Source organism: Zosterops lateralis (genome assembly GCF_965231275.1).
Source record: "Zosterops lateralis genome assembly, chromosome: W".
In the NCBI taxonomy this organism is placed as follows: Eukaryota; Metazoa; Chordata; class Aves; order Passeriformes; family Zosteropidae; genus Zosterops; species Zosterops lateralis.
This window is the reverse complement of record NC_139801.1, coordinates 19,084,107-19,109,317: the sequence shown is the minus strand read 5'-3', so window position 1 is coordinate 19,109,317 and position 25,211 is coordinate 19,084,107. Positions and strand designations below refer to the sequence as shown.

The window sequence follows — 25,211 nt, the reverse complement described above, 5'->3', positions numbered from 1 at the left end:
CAATCAACAATTTTTCTCCTCTTCTTATACTTTTCAAATTTGATATAGCTCAGATGAACCTACATAAAACAATTCCCAGTATTGGAGGAAAAGTGGGAATGCCCCTGAAGAGACAACTGACTGAAGAGTAGCTTCCTGATTTGCCTCTTATTTGCCCATTTTATTGCACAGAGTGACATGAATACCTTACTAAAAATTTGTTTCAAAGCCTTTTCAGTAAAGAAAATTTCATTATTTCACCATGTTTATACAGACTCATAATTTGTAGTGTTTAGACAGTGATACATTAAAGTCACTGAAATCTAATAAATAAAACACATGAATAAATTATATATCAATGCAAGAAACTGCCTTAGCCCATCTGCCAAGATAACTATGAAGTAGGTATTTTACTCATCAGAGAAAGGTTCCTAAAAATAATTCTGCAAATAAAGCTCTAATATAAGCTTAATGTAAAAGGTGTGACCTTGGAGTACTTCACTAGCATCTCCTGCATAATTGCCTTTACATTTATAAATCTTTCAGCAATGGTTAAGCACACAATCATAACGCCATGAGTACAGACACTTCAAAAATGAAAGCTTTACCTTTATTAATTATTTACATTTTGTGAATCTAAGTGTTAATAGAGTTTGCCTTGGTTTTATGAGTTTGGGTTTTTGTGGATTGACTGACTGACAGACAATCACATCTACTATTAAGCCACCTTTTTAACAATTGTCAGTTCACTTGTAGGTTAAATTTAACAACAAAAAAACACTTGTGGAAAATGCCTCCACCCAGAATAGAGCACTGTGCTTCTTATCATTCATTATTTTCTGAGGATAGAAAATGTAAAAATATCTCTGACTTATCCAGTGGACTTTTGCACTGCAAATGTCACTCAAGGTTTTGGGGAAAAGAACCTTTAAATTCATGTACTATTGCACCTACTGCTGATGAAACAACCCCAGGGTCTGTGATACACACACTTAGATACCAGAATGAACATGGTTTCATGCCTGATTTGGGGAGTTCTTCATGTATTCATGAACACATTTGTGAAGAATATAGCTTTTTTTCTCATTATATCTTTAACATGCCAGTATTGACATGTCAAACAAGCAGGACAGAGACCATGTGAGGTGCTGGCACCTACTGCACACTTTGCACAGACACTGTGGGGTTCAGCTTTGTGCTCCTTGTTCTCCTTCTCACTCCTTCCCTTTTCCATCTGGATGCTTTCAGATTAATTGATGGGAAAGTCCCCTCTCTGGAGCAGAGCCCCCACCAGCCTGTTGCTATTTCAGGTGTTCTGCACCTGCTCATTCTCCTCCCCTCACATCCTGAGTAGCCCAGTCCTTTGGCAGTGATTAATTTAAACAGTATAAACCCTCTTTTCTGCTAATGAAATACAATCAATAAATATGGTTACTCTTTCATTACCACGCTCTCTGGCCATATGAAAATATTTCACTCAGCAGACAGAAATGATGCAAAATTCCCCTTTCCTTGAAGCAATAAAGGGAAAGGTGTTCTTTAATAAACTGGGAAGGGAGAGCTGCCAGATGCAGAGTTTGGAGAGTACTGTGTGCTGGGCCACAGGACACAGCCCCAGAGTCTGGATTTGGTCTCTGGAGATGCAGGATGGGCTGAAGGAGGGAGCACTGCCCCCAAGCAGCTCTGGGAGTGCAGGGCAAGTCCCCTTCTAAGCAAAAAATCATATTTATTTGTACTCACAGACTTCATGAACAGTGGGTAAGTGACAATATGGGTCATTAATTGAATTTTCCTACAATATTTTCCTCTGGTTTGCACCCCAAACCCCATGTGAACATGCTATCCATGTCTGGATAATAACCAGCAGCACGAGCTGGGGGAAAACCCTTCCAAAAGGCCAAGCTTTGGTCAAACTGTTCTCATTGAAGACATAATGTACATTCCCACTGATTTCACTGTGGCAAGAGTTGGGACAATGCCTTTTATTGCTCCAGCCTATGTGAGGAGTTTGAAATATTTCTTGTCATGCAGTCAAACAGAATAATTGTACCAGCATCTAAATCCGGCTGGAAGGCATGGCCAAATTCTTTTCTGGCTCATTTCACCTTCCTAATGCCAGAATTCATATGGAGGTTTCTGTAAAGCCTATACAGGGCTATGTCAAACACAATCCTACCCCACACAATAGAGACTTTTTTTCAGGATATGTATTGAAGCAGATGAATTTAAAGTGTAGTTTCTGTGAGTAATTGTGCAGGTAAAATGTGGGGCTGTGTTCTAGGGAGGATTTTGAAACTGTTTCCTTGCACTAATGATTTCAAAATAAAGTATAGATTACTCTTGATATGATTTTCAATCAGAAATAGATGCACAAGCAAAATGCTGGTGTAACATGCCAGAAAAAGGCATTTGACAAAAATACAGTACTGTGTGTAATCCATGCAGTAAAAACAATTTTAGATATATATAAAAAGACCCCAAACCATACAGACTTCCAAAGAAGTTTGACTTTGTTGCCCTCTAATGTTAAATCTGACCATACTTCCTCCAAAAGGGTGATGAAAGGATGCAGAATAATTGAGATTCAGTGGCATTTCTCCTTCAAAAAGTTTAAAGGTATGGCTGTAACTGGGCTCTAAATGCTCTGCAACGAGACAGCCACCAATTCTGGAAATTCTGCCCCGCCAACACATGCAAACAAATCACAGGAATTCCAACAACCTCATATTAAATGTCTTTTAAAGAAGCATTGTTGTGCAGCCATGTTCTCCTCAGCCCTAATCACCTTGAAATTACTTTGATAAGCACAAAGTGGAACATTTTTGTTTCTTGCTGAGATCTTAAAATGGGACATGGAAAACAAAATCTGTGTGTCCTGATGGGTATTTTGTCTATAATCATTACAATAACTTTTATCATTTTTTTATGCTAAGATTTCACATAAGTTGTACTCCTGATAAATTTGAGTTCCTTAATTTTCATTTGTTGCTATCTTAATTGTTATAGAGAGCTCAGCTTTGTGAAGTTATGTCAAGGTATATAACACAAACCCACGTTCAATATATGCCTTCAATAATTTCTTTGTTGTTTGAAAACTTCCAACTTACAGCAAAGCTGGCATTTTATGGCCTTCAGAGCTATAAATAATTTTTAAAATCATGATGATATTACTCAAAACAGATGTGAAAACATATGTTTGCCATGGTTGTATAAACCACTTACTTGTCATACTTAATAACTGTTGATACTTTTAACTACATTCCTTCTTAATAATTTTGAAAATCTTTTCCATAGTGAATATATTTTGCCTTGGTAAGAGCAATGGCAAGTTTGGAAAAACAAAGCTTGCTCCGTATACAAATTACATGGATGTTTTCTGCAGGGCAAGGCAGCACAGATCACACTCCTCACACTGTCTATATCTGACTCTAAAACACTCAACATAACTGAGGTGCACCAGAGCTCAAAATAATTACACAGTAGAAAACAATAACAGTGTTAGGAACAAAGAATCTACACAGGACAAATCATTGATGACTAACCCTACTGGTTCCTACAGAAACTGCAATATGGGTCTGTCCCACTGATAAATGCAAAATCAGCTTGGAATCCTGGATATACAAGGTTGGTGCCTTTAAAATTTCTATATTAGTCCCACTATAATGTCATCAGAAGGTTCTGGTTCTGGAGCCATGGGATGACTTGAAAAATCACACCTGTACATGACAAGAAAAAAAAAAAACAACCAAAAAAACTCATTCTCATATTTTCTGAGAAAAACTTGATATCTGCAGACCAAGCAGAAAATCAGAAACTTTGTTCTGTCTCTAAAATAATATTTTAAAATGTCTCATGATTTCAAAGCACTTTTTTCTGATGCAGGTGGATCTCTGAACACTAAATTAATTCTAAAAGTATCCCCTAAGTGCATGCAGAACTAACACATGTATGAAGATGCATTTCCCAGTACTTAAACAATTAAAGAAATTATGCAAAAATGTAGACTAGGAAATGAATAAACCTACACAACTTTAATCTTAAGCAGAATTATGGCACACAAAATGTTAGCATCAGATCTTTGTGATTTTATCCATGTTAAAAGGAGTGATCACAGGAGCCTGGGAATTGGGTTCACAGGTGGTGGAGGTTCAATTATTTTCACTTTGGAGATTTCTGAATTATTTTTTCAGATTCTTAAACTATACCTTCCTTCATCCATCCTGAGTGACAGAACTGCTACTACCAAGAAGTACATGATTTGCATCTTTGAACCCCACAGGATACTGAATTGTTTCGCTGAAAAATGACTGAACATGTGTCAAGAAACCATGCACAGTTCAACAGAATTAAAATCAACTACAGTTTCGGGCTTAGATTAAATACTCACTATGCAATTACTACAGAAATAGAATTTTTAAATCTTAGGAGTGAAGTTATGGCTGGTAACTTTCTGTAAATGTCAACAGGAGTCAAGAGGGAAGGATTTAAGCAGGATGATCCAGATAGAAAATTATCCCAGAATGGCACAGAAGGGCTCTTTTGGGGTTCATAAGGAAAGTGCTTGAATGCCCAGACAAACCAGTAAATAGAAAACAGCTTCTGTCTTCAAGGAGAGCTGAGTATGAAAATACAAAATATAAGGAGGAAGTTTCAGGCTCTTCCTACCCATGACTGGATCAGTCACAGACCGCTAAGGAACAGAGCTGATTGTACAAAACCATGACACTGCTCAAATAATTTTATATAACTCTGGAACCACAGGGCATGGAGGGCCTCCAAATTCTCTTCTGAGTAGCCCATAAAATTGTCTATGTCTGCCTTTTAGTTTTCTCTGAAAATACATGGCAATCACCTCAACCAAAATATAAATCAGTTTGTGCTTTCATTTATGATGATAAATATGAATATTCTTAGTAGACTTACAAGTACACTTAGCTTATGTTGTCTCTTCCTTCTATTTCTTTTCCTTCACATCTTTTTCACTCTAAAACCTCACTATCTCCCTCAGCATCTCTTTGCAGTATTTTCCCAGAATAAATCCCTGAGTATTCACCTTCTCCAGCACCCAAGAACCTCTGCAAGGAGAATCCAGCAGAGGAAACACTTCCTTGCCTACAGGAGAATCTCTGCAGACCAAACATCACCTCTTCCCTTGCTACCCCTCACTGGTGCCACAATATAAAATTATATAGCACACCCAGAGCATCAGAGCAGTCTGCACACACATCCCCTGAAGGCAAACAAACAATACCACATGACTGATCAAATATTTGCTCAGAACTTCATAAATAATTGAGCCAGAAGACCTGCAAAATATTACCCTCATGCTATATAAACAGAGAGAAGTAAAGTTCTCATTGCTTACACTTCCACATGAGTACATTATTCATTGCAGTTAGGCACTTAGTTCTCTTAAATTAGTAATATGTCATTGCATATGCAGAACACAAGAAAAAGGAATAAAACACATAATAAGTGGAATTAAATGCCTGAGATGGAAAACAGTCTGTGATTTTACCTTTCTCCTTTTGTATTTTTTTTAGGCTGGTCCCAGTTTCTTGGTCAATGAGTTCTCCTTCCCTGCTGTTGGTCAGCATGGCTAAAAGAATCAGAGGGTACAGTTATATAACACTGTCAGTAAAAATAATGTTAAGATAAAAAAAAAAATTACTTTTATTTCCTCTTGGTTGATGTTTTCTTATTTAAACTCTTAGAGCCAAGTGAAATATGCAGTAAAAGCTAACCTGCTCAAGTTTATTAGAAAAGGACACCAAGATAGAACACAAATTACTACTGAGGTGAATGTGATTTCTTATGAATTGTTCAAATTAATTAATTAATGGGAAAAGTACTTCACAAAAACCATTTTGGGGAAAAATACATTTAAGGATTTAAGTATTAGTAATTATTATAAAGCAGTAAACTTAATAAAAAACACAGATTGCCAGATCATAGCCCAAATTGATTGGTGACAGCAACCCCCCTCCTTCATTTTAGTGCTGAAGGGAATTCTTTACTTAACACCTGCAGGCTCAGTGAGAGCTGTGCAGTTTATGACTTCAGGATGCCTCTTTTCTTTGTTCTTCTTTGATTAAAACATTTCCTTTTCTGCAATCCACCAATTACAGACTTTACAGTTATTCCAGGGAGGACACTTGTTGCAAACTTCATCAGCATATTTCAGGGAGAGCTTCTTTTTATAATTGCAAAAGTAAAAACATTCTATTTCTGTCAATTAAAAATATTTATCCATATCTTTACAACAGTAAGCACTAGATCTCTACATAGAGACATCAACAGTCTCTTTTCACTGCTGCTACAGGAAGTTAAAAATTCCTTGTCCTATGTATTTCCAGCCATATTTTACACAGGAAAAAGATGTGAGGAATCTACTCCACAGTGTCTGCCCTGCATACACACAGATTTAGGCAAAGAATTCAGGTTCTATCCAGTGTGCTGGGCAGTGCTGTGGTGCTGCTGCAAGGACCAGGGTCAGAACTGCAAAATTCCAGAAAGCAAACAAGTAGGTTGTGGATGGGAAGGAATTCTCCAGTGACTCACCCGGAGTGCACGGCTTTTGTGGTTTAAATCTGGCTCAGCAATGCCTGCAAGGGCTCCAGGCCATGAGGAGACAGCAGTGTTGACACACACTGAGGTGAAAAGATGTTAATTGACTTGCCCTAGATCCCTCTTGGAAGCACCAAGAACAGAATCTAAACTTTCTCTAGACAGAATTAGTATTTTAACCAATAATGCACAGGCTGTGAAAGCTGTGGTGGAGAGACCAAAAAAGCCAGAAAGGCCTCAGCCTCGGGGTGATGAAGGAATGTGTGAGCACAAGGAGGTTTTTGGAACAAAAAAGTCATCATATAATCCGTGACTTTTCTCACACACGTGTGAAGAAAAAGATACCTTGCTCTTTTTCAACTGCAGGTGCTTTGAGCAGCATTTCCCTACCCAAACATGCCAAAGGAGCTGGTTGGACCAGGGAAGGGTACAAGGGTGATCCCTCTGTGCAGGGGATACTGTTGTACCAAGAGGGGAATTGTGGGAACTGAAAAAGCAAAGGACTTTCACAGAGTTGCAATAAGCTTACATAGATAGAGGTTTGAAACAGGGTTGAATTTTAGGCCTTGAAATATTTGGAGCAGAGAAAGTTTCTGAGCTGCAAAAAATATAGAAAAGGCAACTATTGTATGCTCTAAGGTGTATGTGTAGTGTTTAATGATTGGCTTAAGTAGAAGCTTGTAAGCTTTTAGCATCAGCCTATTGGCTAAAAAACTTCTAAAAGGCCCTGTAACAAAGAGAACTTTGGTTTCTGTTTTTATGGTGTGAATTTTACCATCCTTTATGTCTCTACCTTCACTGAGACTGATAATTAAACAAAAAAACTCGTGGAACACCTCTTGGTTGCCCCATCCTGCTATCAGTGATTAGATCCAACACTGAGTGATGAACTTAATTAAAAAAACATAGGGATGAACTTTCTGGGTATTTCGTAGCAAGCGAGCGCTTCCCTGCAAGTCTCCCAGCAAATAAATACTGGCTTCAACAAACTTCCCAAGCGGCTGGAGGGGGGAAGGCGAGGCTGCACTGACCGATCCTTTCGGGAGTGTTGTCCAGCTGGGATGGGGAGCTGGACACGCTGCTGCTGGGGTGTGAGGACACATGGCTGCTGGGCCGCTGGCTGTCCTCCAAGGACGGTGCCGGGGAAGGGCTGTCCTGGATCCTCTCCTGCAAACAAAACCAAAGCAAGGCTGGGCCATTTCATCCACGGGCTTCACCAAGGTTCAAACAAAGAAAGGCTTAAAAGGAATGATAACAAATGGTGTTTCTGAGGTAAACAGAGAACAGAACTCACATCTTAAGAGCAGTATAGTCATGTATAGCCAAAACAAACACAGGCTTCTACAAGCAACTTGTCTGAGCTTAGCTTATCATTTGCCACCTTTTTCTTGTTGGCAACTTTTTATGTTCTAAGTTTTTCACACCTAGGAACATATAGAATATTCTTTCATGTTGCTTTCACAAACTACTTTTAATCTACAGGTAGTCAGATTGCCATATGAGTCACATTTCAAATAAACCATTCACAGTTGGACTGAACTGTCACTAAATGCAGTCAAATTTGTAATTAGAATCTGTACTGGTGAATTTGTAACTAGAATCTGTACCTGAATAAATTACATCAGTATCTTCTCAGGGTAGCACCTAGACAAATGATAAATTCTGTGGCTCTGCTAAGAACTTCCCTCTTGCATGAAAAGCACCACTGGCTAACCAAAACAAGAGTCCGCTTGCAAATTCTTATGTTTATATTTGTACATGAAACTTTGATATTAACCTCTAATTAAAATATAAAAAAGGGTAGAAAATATTTTTTTTTAAAAAAGGCAAAATGAAATTCTGCAGTTCTGTGTATCTATACTTGCAAATTGCCTGAAGATGCAATGGAATTTTCATTAGTAAAAATTTTTAGGAACAGGTCAGACAAGCAAGGCGTAAGTAAAAATCCATCCTTAAGTCAAGCGATTGTGAGACCACTTGAGATCCTTCCAACCCAGTGTTTCCACACACATACTTATAATTAAAAATTTTAGTGCCCTTCATTCCTGTTCCCAGAACCAACAGAAAATGAGAATATTCTGAAAGGGACAATCAGGGCCTCAGTTACTACAGGTATTTTTCTCTTAAAATGCCTTCTAAGTTTTAAAACCTCTATCCAAGTCCTTGAAGGTGTAGTTCCAAGGGAGAGACACTAATGAAGAAAAATGGTTGAATTTACAGAACTCCAGAACCTTTGGAGTTGCCCTCAGCCCTGGCAATCAGCTGCTTCCTGTGCAAACCCAGAACTGAAATCTAACTTTCCTTTTTTTAAAAAAAAAGAGATTCTCTTGTCTCTACCTCACTAAGAATCACAATTACAGTTCATCTGGGAAAGTTGTCTCAATATTTTGCAATCTTCCCTCCTTTCTAACCTATTCTGAAGATGTTTCATTAGGAATATTCAATCTGGCTCCTTGGTAGCAATTTACTATGTGCTCTGGAAAATAAACTCAGTAGCATCTGAAGTTTTTATGCAGTTTTCTAGGTGGAAGCCTGAATCAATAATGTAGCTTTGGGAAGAACATGGTGGTTCCTAGAAGTTTTTCCATTATAAATACCTGATATAAAAGCTGCTGTTTGGATGTATCAGGGCAATTCATTAATTACACCAGCAGCAAGATCAACAAGGATATTCTGTTACCCATTAAAACCATCCCTCTAAGCCACACTCATCTTTGTATTTACAGATACTTCTGAGAGTTATGCAAAGGAAACATGAGATTGGATCCTCCTCAGAGCATGGGATGGCATTTCCCTATTCCAACCACACCAGTTGAGAATGTGGCACTGGATGTGGTTTTAATAGGATTCTTATTGTACATTAAATAACAACCCAGCCTCAAAACCATGTAACAGATGTATATCTATTGCATAGCTGTTAGTCCTCAATGGATCAGTTTCACTAATTATCTGTTATTTAATGAACATATAGTAACTAATAGATCTGAAAGGGAGACTTTTATTGCTAATATTTAACAGATATGAGTCTATTATGTTGAATCACAAGTTTTTATAATTTTGAAAACTGAATGTTTTTATACAAAGCAGTTTTCAAATTCTGTGGGAGAAAAAAAAAAGTCCAAGTCACTGAGCCTAAAGTCTCCTGTGTTTTCTTCCTTTTGGCCTCCAAAAGAGAGGGTTTGGAGTCTGCTGAGATGAACAGATGAGTAAAAGGGAGTTGGGACTTTGTGGATGTGCTGCTTACTGAGTTGCTTTTAAAAGTCACATTCTTACCCCAAAAATTACTGTCCTAAATAACAATGAACCATACACATGCAATACTGAGTGGATAAATCCTGTGTGTTTTTACCTTTGTGCAAGTAATAGCTTCCAAACAGGTTCCTGCTAACAGGTTACAACTTTGACTGCAATTTCATTTGCCTGGATTTCAGTTTTAACAGTTCTCTTTGGCACTATTTCCTCTCTTTTAGCCACAAAGAGCACTCAATTTACAATTAAGATATCATTTTGAAATTATTAATTTTACAGAAGACTTCATAGTTTAAGTAAATTTCATTGTCTACTGCAACCATGAAAATGAATAGCCAAGGAGAGGACACACCAACTGTTCTGCAACAAACCCTATGAACAAATATCACTAGGAATTAACACTTAGATATCACACAAACAGCCATATATGTCATCTTAAATGGGAATTATTTGAGTAATTCAAAAGCTGATGATTTGGAAAAGCAAAGTATTCCAGCTCCTTCTGGTAACTGCATTTCCCATTGTCTTTCACTATGAAATAATCTCTGCTTGGAGTAATTTGCCTTCAAACTCGGGGTCTTGGTTTGAAATCTTCAGACAGAAGTAAAAGTGTCAAATAATAATGTCCTTTTTAATCACACGGCGAATCACTTTCAAAGAGAATTAGTTGATTTATGTTATCTAATGTCTTACCAGTTACACAAATTTCTAGGCACAGAGAAGGCAGAGTTTTCCCTATAAGCAACAAAGGAACTGAAATGCCCTCTGTATCATATGGGCTCCAAATGAGGATGGAGTATCACCATGTGAGGCTGCATATGGATCAAGAAATTGTCAATTTCTACATGTTTATGTGGAAACGTGCTGAATTTCCCCTACTATAATGAATAATGCTATGAGCAGACTCTTCTTTTGCTGATAAACAGATCCATTTTTCAGTCCTGTAATCAGTATGCATCTATTTAGCTACTTAACAGCAATGTGCTCTGGTTCATTAGGTAGCTACTGTTGTGTCTCAGCCTAGTTAAAATTTCACAGCAAGTTAATCTATTTTATTACAAATGAGAACACAAGTGATAATGTCTTCACCATTTTCCAAACACAGAGTTAACAGTATTTGTAACAAATCAATGAGGGCATTTAAATAGGAAAATTGCAAATCTAAAATCTTAACATTTTGTTCTACACATTGATGACTTCATTTTATTTGTCATCTATGTATTTTACAATCTTGTTACTTTTCATATATTTTTTTCCCCTTGAAAATGGCTCAGTTCCCCCTGCACCCTGCAGGGCAGCTGGGTCCCACACTAGGTAAACTCACAGTAATAAAGAAACATTCCTAAATAAAGTAATATTTTCCCCATTTAAATTTCTTCCTATTCATAAATTTGCATGATTAATATTCCAGGTTATAATTGAATGAATTATACATAAGGATTCTGCAGATTGTGAGAATTTTATGAAAAATTAAAACATTTCTCAAGATCTTACCTATTTATCTACCTACAGTACCTATTTATCTCATCCTTTTTCCTTCCTTTACAGAGCTGTAACATAAATTCTCAAAAAGGACTTTTCCAGTATTTGATCCTCTTGAAGGGTAACATATTTGTCTCACTAAAAATCAGTGTCCTCTTCCTCAAAAAATGTAGCGACAAAGCTTGACATTGTTAATTTTAGTTGTGATTTAGCTTAACGGCACTGAAGTCATGAACTCACCCAATTTCCAGACAGATCCTTGATTTCAGCTCAATATCCCTCTTCCCTCCCCTGTGAGGGAGTATTCCATACCAATAATAGGAAATACTACAAGGTAGTTGCATCCACACTAGTTTTATTTGAAATATATATGAACAGCTTACCTATTTTTGACATAATCATCTTGATCTTAATTCCTTACCTCTGATTTTTTTAATAGTATTGATCTTTCTTTTATGTCAAGAGTTTAGAGAAACGATGCTGCTGGATTTTTATTTTTCTTTATTCTTAGTTGTAATGTAGTTGTAATTACTCTTCCAAATGTTAATCTATTAATGAGTTCCTAGCAGATTTAGTGGCATTTCACTGCTGACAAGCAGGTTTTGGAAGTTTGTCTGAGTCTTGGATATTTTATTCAGACATTTATCTTGATATTTCATATTTAATTGAGGTGCTGCTACTCTACTCCACAGGGTTCTGCAGTGGCTGGAATTCGCCCTCTCTAATGAAATGGAAATGAAGGAAAAAGGCAAATTCTACTGGTTTTAGGCCTAGATTAGAGTTTTCAAGAGTTGTAAGAAAGATTTCAAGCTGATATTGACCATGTTGGAAAAACAAGAGTTCATGGGCTCTGGCAGAAAAAATCCCAGCATCAATTTGCACACTGGGATGTTCATAATGCCACACCTCAACCTCCCAGTGGTTTCAAGATCTCCATTCATATTCTCAAAATAGACTACACAGAAATAAAAAAAATCTAGAAACCAGAGTCTGACTCCTCTGGAGGGGTCTGTGAAGTCAGGACAGGCAGAGGCAGAGTCTGCCTGCAGCCTTCCCCACCTCCAGCCCGAATTCCCTGTTGAGCTACCTCTGCTCCCTCTTCCTGGCTGGATCCCATCCTCAGCAAGTGAGAAGAACAAGGAAAGTTAACACAATTCAGAATTCCAGTCACCAAAGACCTGAATTGCTAGCACTTCCTTTTTTTAGTTAATACTAAGATGTATTTCTTTCCAATTGACTTTAGTTGATACTGATGCTCTTTGAATCCTAATAAGCAGCACATTTTTAATAGTGTTCTAAAGTTTACAGTCCTTAACTGATGGACTACTCAATTTAGGCTTTTCCAAGGAAAAAAATACCCCTGCCACAGGAAGCAGGAGCTGTGCTACACCTGAACCGATGCCAACAAGAACTAGGATGGTCACAGCCATTTCTGGGCTAGAGAAGAGCAGTTTGGTTTGGATTTTGAGTCATTCCACCCTGTAAATGAGCACACACGAAGACTGGGGGTGACTTGTTGGTCTTCTGAGCTACTTATAGTACCTGTGATTGCTGTAGGTACTGGAGATGAACAAGGTAAACAGCTGGTCTAAAAAACAAGATAGGATCTGTGTGTCTGAAAGCCAGCTGGATCCTATTCATCTTTTGCAGTGTATCAGGAAGTCATTTGCTTAAAATATGTACTGTGCCATTTAAAATGCAATTTTTTTCCACTGTGTACATATAGTTGTTTTAGTTGTAGTCAACCGGCAATTATTTTCTCACAGAATTTAAGAAATAATAAATTCCTACATTTCCTGATTTTAATACCAGATGTTCACTCACTAATTCCATTACCTCGTGATTACTTCATATCAATCCATTAATTGCCAGCTGCTCAGCCAAACAGAGAAGTGCAGCTAATCAGATGGTGTTGGGAAACAGCCAAAGAGGAGCTGCCTTCTTCCCCATTTCTTGAATTAGCAGTCACTGGGACAGCTGTGGAAACCTTCACTCCTGGGCTAAGATCTTGATGTTTTACTTTGGATCTGAGAGCACAACAGTGCCTGAAACTTAAAAGGATCTCACAGTGGAAACTTGCTACTTGTGCCCCTCTCCTGAATTTTTCACCCAGTGCTGCCATGTGTCCTGGGTTGTAGTGTAGGATGTATTTATTCTATCACCATCTTCATGAACTGTTAAACCAAGTGTTCTAGTGTTCTAGTGTGCTCAAGCCCCCTGCCTTTGGGCTGTCTTCTGCTAATGGCCCATCAACGCCTTGCCCATGACTCACAGGTAACTCCCTCCAGGAGTTATCTCTGTTTAATGGGCCATCAAGGACTCACTTCACACTCATCATCCCATTGTGAGATGCTCTGCCCAGGGGGAGGAGCCAAGCATTCTCACCTGGATATAAGCTGGGATTTCGGACAATACAAGCAGCCTTTACCTACTGGATTCCCAGAGGACCAGAGCTACCAGACCTTTCTACAGGATCACTGCTTCAGGAAGATCACCTCATCTGGACTGCTTCCACCATCCTGCTCAGGTTGTATTCTGACTCTGTCAGTGGTCCTTTGTGTTATTGCATTTATTTTATTTTATTTTTACCTTTTTTCTTATTAAATAGTATTTCTGACTTGGAGCCTCTCATTCGTTTTGCTTTCAAATCACGACACCATGGAAGAGAGGAAAGGCACTCCCAGGACTAATGATAATAATGCTCTACCTCATCTACGTTATAGCCATATCAGTCATTAAGGGCAAATGCAAATAACTAAGCTAATACTAAAAAGATCTAAGCCAGAACTAAGAGCTTAGATGTGCTTGGCCTAACAATTTTCCTTTGCAAGCTCTGCAAAAAGAGATGTTTCTGATTGTTGTTTTTTTTTTCCACTTGGAAGTTTAAAATAAGTTTTCAATGCTTAAAAACTCACAATGAAGGTGGTAAGGAATCAGGCATTCTTGGCACTGCAGGGAGAGGGACAGCCTCCCTCCAAAGGAGGAGATGAGAAGGGTATTTAATGCAATTTGAAAGGATCTGAACATCTCCCAGCAGAGTCATTTCTCCAAATCAGTGAATAAAGTGATACAAACCTGCACGCTCACTCCTCCTTCACCTCAAATACAGCCACAAAAATTAACCTTATAAGAAGCAAACAAACTCCTGTGTCTCACACGTCAGTCCTCCAACATATCCCAGTCCCATTCCAGCCATTGGCTGCCTGCTATGGAACAGGACAGAATAAATCTAATACTATGAAAAATCATATTCATTGTAGAGAAGTTTTATTTTATAAATGTTGCAATATTCTGAAAACAATTCATAATGGATTGAATGCACAGAGAGATATGAAATTACTGATGTTAGAAAGTCTGTAATGGGAAACGTTTCTACTGTGAGAAGAAGTGTTTCAGAGCATTCTGAGATGGCCACATTTTTCTGGCTGTCAGGTAAACATTATGAATGTGAGTTGTAGAGCACACAGAAAATAGCACCTCTCAGCAATAATTACACAGCCCATCTGTACTCTCTTCAGGGAATTTAAAATCATGTCATATACATCCTTTACAAATGCCTTAACAATCCCACAAAACCAGGAGAAAACCAAAACTCAAGTAGAAGGAGACTCAGAAGTCTCTACTGCATGTCCAGATCCCACTGTACAAATAATGCTTTGTTCTATTTATCAGATTAGTTCCCAAAGTGCACTAGGGTGAAATTCTCAAGGAATTCTGAAATATGAAAATAAAAATGGGTTTTTAAAAAGCATTTTAATTACTTTTTTTTTTGGGTTTTTTTCTGTGTTTCCCATTTGCACTCAACAAAAGCCCCATTTATTCCTAACTGGGACCCTGATGAGAGCAAGAACGAATAAGAAAAGCAGGAATACGGCAAGCATGAGGGGATGACCACAGAAAAAAAATGGACAGCAGGAAACCAATTTTCAGAACTACTCCTACTCAGGAGGAGCACATCCCTCAGCAGCTCCAAAGAGGCTGTTTGCCAGAAGGAAAGGGAGGGAGCACGAGGAGGAAGAGGGTGAGACGTGAGCAAGAGGAGGAAGGAGGGTGCAAAATATGTCAGGTAAGTAAAATGAGAAGCAGGGAAAATTTGGGAGAAAATAAGTCTCAGATCTCTGGCATGAAGTTTTGCCTTATTACTCTCGGTACACTTTGCATATCTAACACAAAAGGAGCAGCTTAAAGCCCCTGGTTTGGGTCTGGTTCCCAGAATTTCAAGTTCAGCCTAACCACAGTGTGTCCCACCAGCCTGTTCCCAAGGACATCTAGGAAAGTGGCCTTTCATTAAACAGTCCAAGATTATCACAGAGATTCTTCTGAGCCATTTGAGCCAAGTTTCAAACCCAGCAAGCTTCTTCAGATGTGCAGTAAATCCCTGTAAGGCTGGATTTATCACAGGGGCACTGCCAGAACTGCAGCCACAGTGCTGCTGCTGCTGCTATAATCACATGACATCATGTTAGAGATGGCTAAGAAGGTTTTGTGAGCCTGGTCATTGTGCCTCTCTAATTTATAGTGTCCCTGTCAGGGAGAAATCAAGTTTCATAGTTATGACATTTCTTTCTGGAGCACTAAATGTTAACTTGCTGATCATGCATAGCTTGGTAGAACAGATTACTTCTAAATGGCAAATGTGATATAAAAAGCATAATGACTTCATTCAAAACCTTACAAAGCAGCTGATTCTCACACCTATAGAAAACAGGCCAAGTGGTATTTTAGTCATCAGACTATGGAAACAGACACATACTCAATATATTTGATTAATTTCTCCCATTTTAAGTAAAAAACATGATGCTGGGATTGCATTCTATTGAAAACTAGCTATGTTTTGTACTTATTAAATGCACTTAAATAATGTCCTATAATAAAAGTATTACTGACAGTAGGAACAGTAATGCTTTTCTTTTACGTGTTTCATTTAGTACAAGAATTTCATATGTTAACTGGTCGTCATTCTGTGATGGATGATTGTACATATGTGCAGGAAAGGACAAAAGGAGCCTCACACTCTAATAAAATTCCTCTACAGTTTCAGCACTCAGAACAAACTAGAGAAAGATGCAGTACCACTTGACAGGTGAGAGTAACACAGCAAAGGATCCCCACTCTGCCTCTGTCAGATTGGCTACTGGTGCACTTTCCTCTGCAACATGAGAGGAAATAATTCCCACCAGAGTGCTGGCCAGACCTCGTGTTGCTGTGGAGATACTGTCTCCTCTAGTGCAGATGATGGGGAAAAAAAAATGCTGTAAATGAGTAACTCACATCAGCAAGGGCCTGCTAAAAAAACACCCTGAAACCCAACTGCCTGCAAAAACTGCAGTTTAAATTACAAAGGACTAGCATTGTTTACAAATACATATTTAATCTTCATGTTGACATACTGGTAACATTTAGAATACAATCAAAGCTTCTTGCTTGCTGCTACAAATATTCCACTGCTGTGTTTAAATTAAGGTTTTGTCAAGAGGTCTCTGAACAGGTAAAGGAAAGGTCATGGTTTGAAATTATTGGAATCTCAACTAATTTATAATAATTTAATGACTTGCATTAACTAATATACAGCTGGACATCAGAGAGAGATGTTTTACTCATCCAGACAACAACTGTGCAGGTACACTGATGATAAAGAGAAGTTTTTACACATCTTAATCCTAAGTAGGGATCCTAATGGAAAATGTCACCCCAGTCTCCCTAGAATCCAAGAAAAAAAAAAAAGTCAACAAAACCAAAGCATTCAGAACAAAATTTGTCCTAATCTGGAAGTAGACTCTCAGTAAAAAAGAGAAACAACCTGAGGCAATTTTGGAGATGCTTAGGGTTAGAAAGAAAATCAGAAGGAAAACAAACCCCTCCAGAACCTCAAAAACAGAGGGATGTAGAATTTTACTGCAGTGATGTGACAAGAGACATTTGCTGTCCCCCTTGAGAGGATGTTGCTACCAGAACACATAGGCATGAACAATAAACATGTGCCTGGGTACTGCTAGTTTCTTTCCCTGCTTGATTTAGAAACAAAATCTCCTGAAGCACCAGTCTGTGACAAAAGGAAGTACTACACAACCCTCACTTAATGTATTCTCACAACTGGACTGTAGTGTTGCAAACAGTGACTTTCTCAATGATAAAATAATGACACCTTTTAATTAAGATGCTTTACAATAAAGATATGAGAGGCTGAGTTCAGCAAATCAGTGAGAGTTGTAAGAATAAAGCAACTCAGAAGTCAGATTCTAGAGTGAATGGGATACATGAGTGTAAATGAACACAAATATTGAAGACATTTACTTTCCAGAACAGATAGCTTTGTAGACTCATATATTAAAACCCAAAGAAAAGATGGACTAAACTAATGAACTTTCAAAACTGACAACATTTTACTTTGTCAATGAGAAACCCACATGTACATGCAAACACACACACATCAGACTGATAACACCTTTAATTTTTGCTCAGTAAAAAGTGGACATGCTTTTAGAGAATCCCATCACATCAATCCTTCACATGTGCTGGCCCTACAGACTTCTATTTTGAAAATTTTTTGTTTTAATGCATTTTTGAGTATGTGGCAGGACAGCAGCTCTCCACACAGGCAAGAACCTTTCTGAACAGCCTATTTGGTAGAGACTTTCAAAATACAAATAAGCCTTTCAAAATACAAACATGTTTTAACCAACCAGAAGGAAGTTCAGGTTTGGCTACCAGAGACTCTACTCACTAAAGTACTTGTGATAATTTTCTCAGGTATTTACCTGCTCTGGACTTGCAGTGCTAGAATTCCTGTTTTGTTCTTCAGCCTCACTAAGGTACTTGTGATAATTTTCTCTGCTATTTACCTGTTCTGGATTTGCAGTGCACTAGAATTCTTGCCATGTCCTACAGCATTTTCTCTTAAGTTTGACTTTAAACAGCATTTTAAGAGTTATTAAGCTTTCACAGATCTTACTCTAGCCTGCAGTGAGTGTTGGTGTCCATTTTTAATTACATTACAGACTTACTGACAGATCAGAGCAGTTGAACTTGGCTGCAGTGGCGGGTGCTGCTCAGTGTTGGGAGCAGCCAGAGTGAGTTGGAGCAGTGTGAACTCCCTGCCTCATCGTTCTCCTCCCTGAGAGTGTCAGTGTAAATGCTCTGTGAGGCACGAGGAGGCCTTACCTTGATGACGGAGGCCTCTGTCCTGGAGAGGGGGCTGTGCATCTGTGCCGCCGCTGCCATGTTGGCAATGGTGTTGAGATGGTTCATCTGGTTCATGGCCATGGCCACCGAGGCTGGGGGGAGGCTGACGGGGAGCAGGGGGTGCGGCATCATCATGAAGGGCAGATCTATCCCTGTGGAGAGCACGGACACATCACCCAGACACCCTGAGTGCCCACAGCCCACTGCAACATCCACCGTGTCACTGGGACACCCTGCAGGGCTCAAACCTACTGCAACATCCACCACATCACTGGCACACCCTGCAGGGATGCCACATCCCACTGCAACATCCACCACTCAAACCCAACAGCAGCAAATCTTAGCAATTCTGAGGTTCCACAGGGGATAATTGTCTGTGCAGCCCAGGAAAGGCTGGTTTGTGTTGGGAAGAGGAACATACAGCTGGGGAGTGACACAAAATGAATATACAACTGTGCCAGTTCAGTGATCTCTTTAGTTAAGAGAAATAAAAAAGGAAAAAAACCCCACAAAACATGCATATAATTTGCATGTTTTCCAACATATCAGATGAATATTTATTAATAACGTTATCTGATTATACACTCCTACCAAGACTTCTTCCTATTACCACTTCTCTGCAATGTCACACTGAATTCTTATACTCTTGACTATTTCTTGAATCCAGGAGGCTGTGGCTTGCACTACAGACACCACTGATCAATTGTACAGATCCGTGAACTGCAACACGTAATGAGAGGTTAAAATTGTTGCCAGAGGTTTTAATTTTCAAAATGTCACTTTAAATTGTCTTCTGCTATGGATATAAACCAATTTAGGAAGGTATGAAATTTATTTGGACCAACTTGCAGATCTTGACATTGCCAAAAAGGTGAAGTTACTACTAGCAAGAATTGGATTCTCATACTTCATTAATATCCATTTCAGCATATGTACTACTTCTTGTATTTAGTAATGACTGCACTGGAAAGCAAGACCAAGACACCAATTCACTGAAAAAATTGTTCAGGTTATTGTGCATTCAAGAATTCTTTATAGGGACCACTTGAAGACAGCTACTATAGGGCATCCAAAATTAATTTTTCAGAAAATAAAAACAGGACTCATTCTGCCAGAAAAAAAATGTTTTATCATTTTTCTAAATGACATTTAGATTAGAAATCCTCATTAAAAAATTCAGGTGCGAGTATTAAATAACACAAACATATAGCTAGTCATTACATATGCTATTGAGATTGTTTATTGATAAAAGAGTTTTTAACTTTTGGGTTTATCCTAACTATTTTAAAGGAGAAGGCCAGTCACCATTTTGGTGTATGACAGAACTAACAATAAACAATACCACTTACTGACATATGTTATTCCTACAGAATTTGACTCCAGTGATATAAAAACAACATGGTGCCCACCAGGAAAGGCAGAATTGCAATATTCCCATCTCCTGCACTATTCCTGTTTAACGTGAGCATATCATGATCAACAACTGTGATGTCTAATGACTCAATCTCTATTTTATATGATGATCCATGCCAATATTAATTATGATAGGCAATAACTAAGGCCCACATACCTCTCCCTTCACTTCAAACCACACTGACAATCCCCTCCAGTGCCTGCATCCACAAGCCTTTGTTCCCTTGCAGATCTCCCTTAACAGCCCAATAATCTTTCCTCATCCTCTATAGAGTTCCAAAACTCCCAGACACCATCTGGCCACATTGAGTTGTATGTCTACTTAAAGTCCAATTGACATGCAAACTAAATGCAAACTACAAACAGAATTTAACAGCACATCAGTTTTAAGACACAATCCATCAAACATTTCAGAGGACTATGAGGAAAATATATCCTGCACTTGTAAATTATTGGGCATAATGTCTGACATCCAGTAAACCCTTTAACAGTCTATAGACATTCACCTACTACAAAATCCACTGGAAAATATCCTTATGAGCAAAGAACACAAAATGTCTGTGTGTAAAAGAAATCCAGGTATTGAATTATGCGAGAATATAAAATGAAAGGACAAACTACAGAGAATTTGAGTCCTATGACCTGGTGATTTTTAACTACTGACAATCCAAAATGCTCAGGTCCACACCTTCCCACAAACAAAGCAGACTCATTTTGTAGGAGTCATTTCAATAGCTCTGATTTGTTCTGGGGCCTGACAGAGGTGGCGATGAACTGACTACTCCAAAAATTGTGTAAGTAGCCAGAAATGTCACTCATCTACTGAAACTAACACCAAAAATCAATTTTCAGAACTTGGAGGATGAAGAGCTTAAACAAGCAACAAGAGTTCATTAAAAATGAGCTTTTCATTCTTCATCCATTATCAACTATAGGAATAAATTTGCTCCTCACTAATTTTTAAAATGTTAACCCAAACATCTTTCTTTGAAAACTTTTTCCTTCCCTTCTTTCCCTCTTTGGGCACAAAGAAGTGGAACTGATGGCTTCCCACCTGCTCCTTCCCTAAGGAAAAGAAAAGAGATGGCTTTTAAGGGAGTTCTAAGTTCCAAATCCAACCTCTGTCATTTTATTCCAGTTGGTTTGGATAGCTGGGTTCAGTGGATTGCCTTTTAACTGGACATTTTGCATTTATTCCTTGCTCTCCTATTTTATTTGGTGGATTAGCATTTTCATCTGAAAGAGAATTTTCTCACATAGCTAAAATTTTAAGCAAATTTATGATTATTTTTCCTTTTGACCCAGGCCATGGAAATGTCAATTAAAGACTGAAAGTCCCCAACCCAGTAGTGAGTGACTGACTATTCCAAGAGGGAATAGTCACTTGGACTTGGACTGATTGCAGACTGATTGCTTGGACATGAGACAAGTGCAGCAGGCAGTGGAAGGACTGACCCTCCTGTCACTCGTGTGTCTCCCATCACTTCCCCCCTCCCTGAGGCTGGGAAGGAAGGCAAGCCCAGCTCCCAGCAGGGCTCCAGGCACTGTTTTTTCCCAGTGGGATCCCAGTACGTACTGTTGGTGAGCAGGTGGTTCTGCTGGAGAGGGCTGAGCGGGTGTGCACTCCCAAGGCTCGACTGCCCTGACAGCGTGGGGTGACCAATGCTGTGCTGGGAGCCTGTCATGATGGGAGACTGGAGCTTGTCTTTGTCCCAGGAGGATTCACTCCCACCTGCAAAACAGGGCATAACAAACCATGAGTGGCATGTACCTTTATCCAGAGATATTTCGCTTGATTAGAAATAAGCCAACATTCCTTACCACAGCTGAGCACATGGCACAGCACCTGGAACCTGCACTTAAATTTTTCAAAAAATAAATTAATAAATAAGCATCAGGAAAAAAAATTCGACACTTTCAGCATCACCTACTTTCAAAACATTGGTTTGTGGAAACAGGAAAAGCTAAATGTCTGAGGATGAAATCAGTCATTATTAAGTGAATTATCAGAAGAGAGGCTGTCACCATCTCCTGCTATCATAGGACATGAGGCCACCAGTCCCTGCTAGACACTTATCCAAGTCCACCCTTGTGCTCATCAGGCCTATGCGCTGTCAATCCTGGAGGCACTTGACCATTCCCTCCCTCCAGTGTCACCACATTCCAGCTGGAACTCACCCCTGAAGAGCTTACTACAGTTTATCCTTGAGCTTGTTTATCTTTGAGCTTCAGTAGCTCCCTCTCCACTGCTGGGCCTGGCCCTGGGGATGCCCCACATGAAACTCTTCACTTGGTGGGTTAAATGAGCAGGGCACAGGCTGTGCTTGGAAATGATCAATATTCAGAAATTTCAGCTTAGGAGTCCACAAATCTATTATGCATAGTAATTACTGTCTACAACAAACACAAAGTATAGAAAACTGAGCACTTGGTGTCTCGAATCTCTGTCTGGTCTTCTGCAGCAATTTTACAGACTGTAGTTTTTTGCAGTATTACATGCTCGAATAACAAATCTTTTTAAACAGAAGGTTAAGTAGACCATGTTAGTGAATTCCAAAATACATCTGGTCCACAAAACAGAACACCTAAAAAAAAAGTTAGACTGAACATTTCTAGAGTTAAAAGGTATTTTAAGATCACTCCCCTCTGAGGTACACCCCACACTGTCACTTAGATTATAGATTGTTAGAAAAACATGTAACTGCAGTATTGATTTTGTTTTAAATTTATGAACAAGGATCTCAATTAGAATAAGTAAACAGATTACTGGAGTGCAGCAGATAGAGGCAGCAAGCAAAAAGCCATTTTAATTGAATATGAAAGTAACAGAGAAATTCCATTCTTTATGACAACATTTGGCTAATAAACATAATTAATACTGCTAAATGCAAAAGTTTAAAAGATCAGTGATTGAGAAAAAAGGAAAACACTCCATCATTTTAGAGCTATGTCCAAGTATAAATTACCTTCCTATAAAAGAGTTGTAATTTGTAAAATGAGTAATACACTGACAAAGAAACATAGACTAAATTATGCCATGTGATATAATATAGCATGGTGTACTGCAGTAATTAGAACTACCACAGTTGAGGCTGTGTCAGCATCTTTGTTATTTAATATACTGTATATCAACTCTTTCAAATAACATTTGACTGCTATTTAGTGTGGAAGTTGTTCACTTTGACTATTGTGAACCTGGGGTGGTATTATTTGGTGTGTTTCAAAAGTTAAATGTGCAATTTATGAAGAACTTTCAGAGGAAATGTCGAGCATTTGATTTTAACAAGTGAGTTTTAATTTTCTCCATATGCTTTTTCAACAAATTTAACATTTACACTCTATTCTTCCTCAAAAAACGCACATACTTTTCCATTAGTTTTTTGCTTAGGAACACATTTTGTAGCTGTAATTTCACGTATCAGGGCACTGGCCAGAAAAAATTGGACCAAAGACAGTTTGTTGAGAATTCTGAATGAAAAGAAAATACTGAGTCTTCATCTAAGTTTCCCTCTCCTCGTGTTCCTCTGCCCTGGGTAGTTCCAGCCCTAGGCACAGATGGTCTAAACTCAGCTAATTTAGTTAATTCTGGAAGTTTTTCTTGCCTTTCAGAGCATCATGGCCCTGAGGCTGCAGTAGCAGAGCCCCAGCAGTTCCTTGAGCACAGCTCTACAACCGCTGCACGTTCCGGAGCAAAATTCCATTATTCCCAATTTACAGACGGAGAATTGCCCTGTGAAGAAAAGTGACTTGCTTAAGGAAACCCAAGAAATCTGCAATGGAAGGGGAAACCAAATTTAAATTATGTCACAGTCTAAATCACTGAACCAGTTCTCCTTACAGATGGGGAAAATAATAACTTTTTCCCTCTGCAAATTCCACTTGTAAATCTGCTCCAGTATTCAGTGCCAGCAACACAAGAATAAATTGCAATACACTTATCTCTACAGACCATTCCTGTATTCTTATGCTCCCTATCACTTCTCCTTAGAGAAAGAAAAAAATACAGCTGAGTGCAAGATGTATAATAAAAGTGGATGTTAAATGAAATGCATCCTTAGCCTGCAGTATCCCACAGATAACAGCTCCATCTCTCCACCTGGACTGCATTTCCTATGTAGTAGGAAGTCGCTTAAAAATAAAATAATAATTAGAACAGTTCTTACCTAGAACTGCTCAGGTGTGAACTGTTTTATATGGGCAGTGTGGTTAGCTCCAGGTGGGAAAGCTGAGAGGCAGAATTAGGAAGTTTCTGTTACACCAGTGAGGAAACTGAACTGGAAACGTGTCAGGGCTCGTGGTCCTACTCCTGTGCCCTACACCACAGACACCTTTGATTAATCCTACCCACAGTCCCTCTGCACAGCTAAAAAGTAACTATTTTAAAAGAAAATTTGCATTCTTCCCTGGAGTATCTATGCCCATAGGGTAAGAAAAAGATTACATACAAATTTACAGCAAGCCAGAAGCAGATTCACAGTAAAAACCAACTATGTGACATGCAAATCTGTGCTGATACACTCAGTTCTTTAAATGCCATGCAACATTAAAAAAAGGTATTTATTTCTGAGCATACAATTTTCTTATTTGGTAACAGAGTTGTCAGCATGTTTGATCAGCAAATACATATCTGACATGCAACATATCAGTGTGTATCTACAAATTCTTTGTTGCCATAACAATTAGAAGTGAATACATCCATAAAAACTGAATCCTTCTTAATGCTTCAAATTCATTTTTAACCCAAATTTTTCAGATTTCTGTTCATTACCATTTTTTTGTCCAAACAGGTGCCATCCTGTTGGGGGTTACGTTTTTTCCTTTTTTACTTTAAAGAATTTTTTCCCCATAAGTTACCAAGGAGACTAAGTGTTGGATACTTAAGAGTACTTGACCAAAACAAAGAGATAGCCAAAAGCTCAGTTGGGGAGGTTTTTTCTTATCTATTGTAACTCCAGAATGGAGGGGGTAACTGCCTTCTCTGATAACAAGCCAGCTGTTAAAAACCAGGTGGGGTATTGTTCCTTATCTCTGCTCAGTCTTCCACTGCCTCCCAAGCCAGCTGTTAAAAACAGATGGAGTAGTGTTTCTTATCTCTGTTCACTCTTCCACTACCCCCTTGGGAATATCTTCTGTTAATGGACCATTAAAGCTCACCAATGACATGACACATTTCATCATCCTATTGTGAGATGCTCCACCCAGGGAGAAGGAGCCAAACCATTTCCACCTAGATAAAAAGGAGCCACAAGTGTCACCAGGCACTCCAGTGTTCCCACGGGACTCCCAAAGGAAGACTGGACCCATCTCTGGACCCCTGGCTCCACAGGACCATCTCTGCT

The 25,211-nt window shown here is 38.7% G+C and overlaps 1 protein-coding gene across 2 annotated transcripts in view; it reads right to left on the bottom strand.

Moving 5' to 3' along the window:
• Positions 1–25,211, bottom strand: part of LOC310922090 (dachshund homolog 2-like) — a gene marked incomplete at its 5' end in the record, with an annotated part of 325,896 nt that overhangs the window by 49,346 nt on the left and 251,339 nt on the right. For both annotated transcript variants that reach the window (XM_083882411.1, XM_083882410.1), the window contains 4 exons: positions 5,498–5,578; positions 7,578–7,713; positions 18,439–18,611; positions 21,449–21,604. In XM_083882411.1, the coding sequence (XP_083738537.1) occupies positions 5,498–5,578; positions 7,578–7,713; positions 18,439–18,611; positions 21,449–21,604 (546 nt within the window). The remainder of the gene's footprint in view (positions 1–5,497; positions 5,579–7,577; positions 7,714–18,438; positions 18,612–21,448; positions 21,605–25,211) is intronic.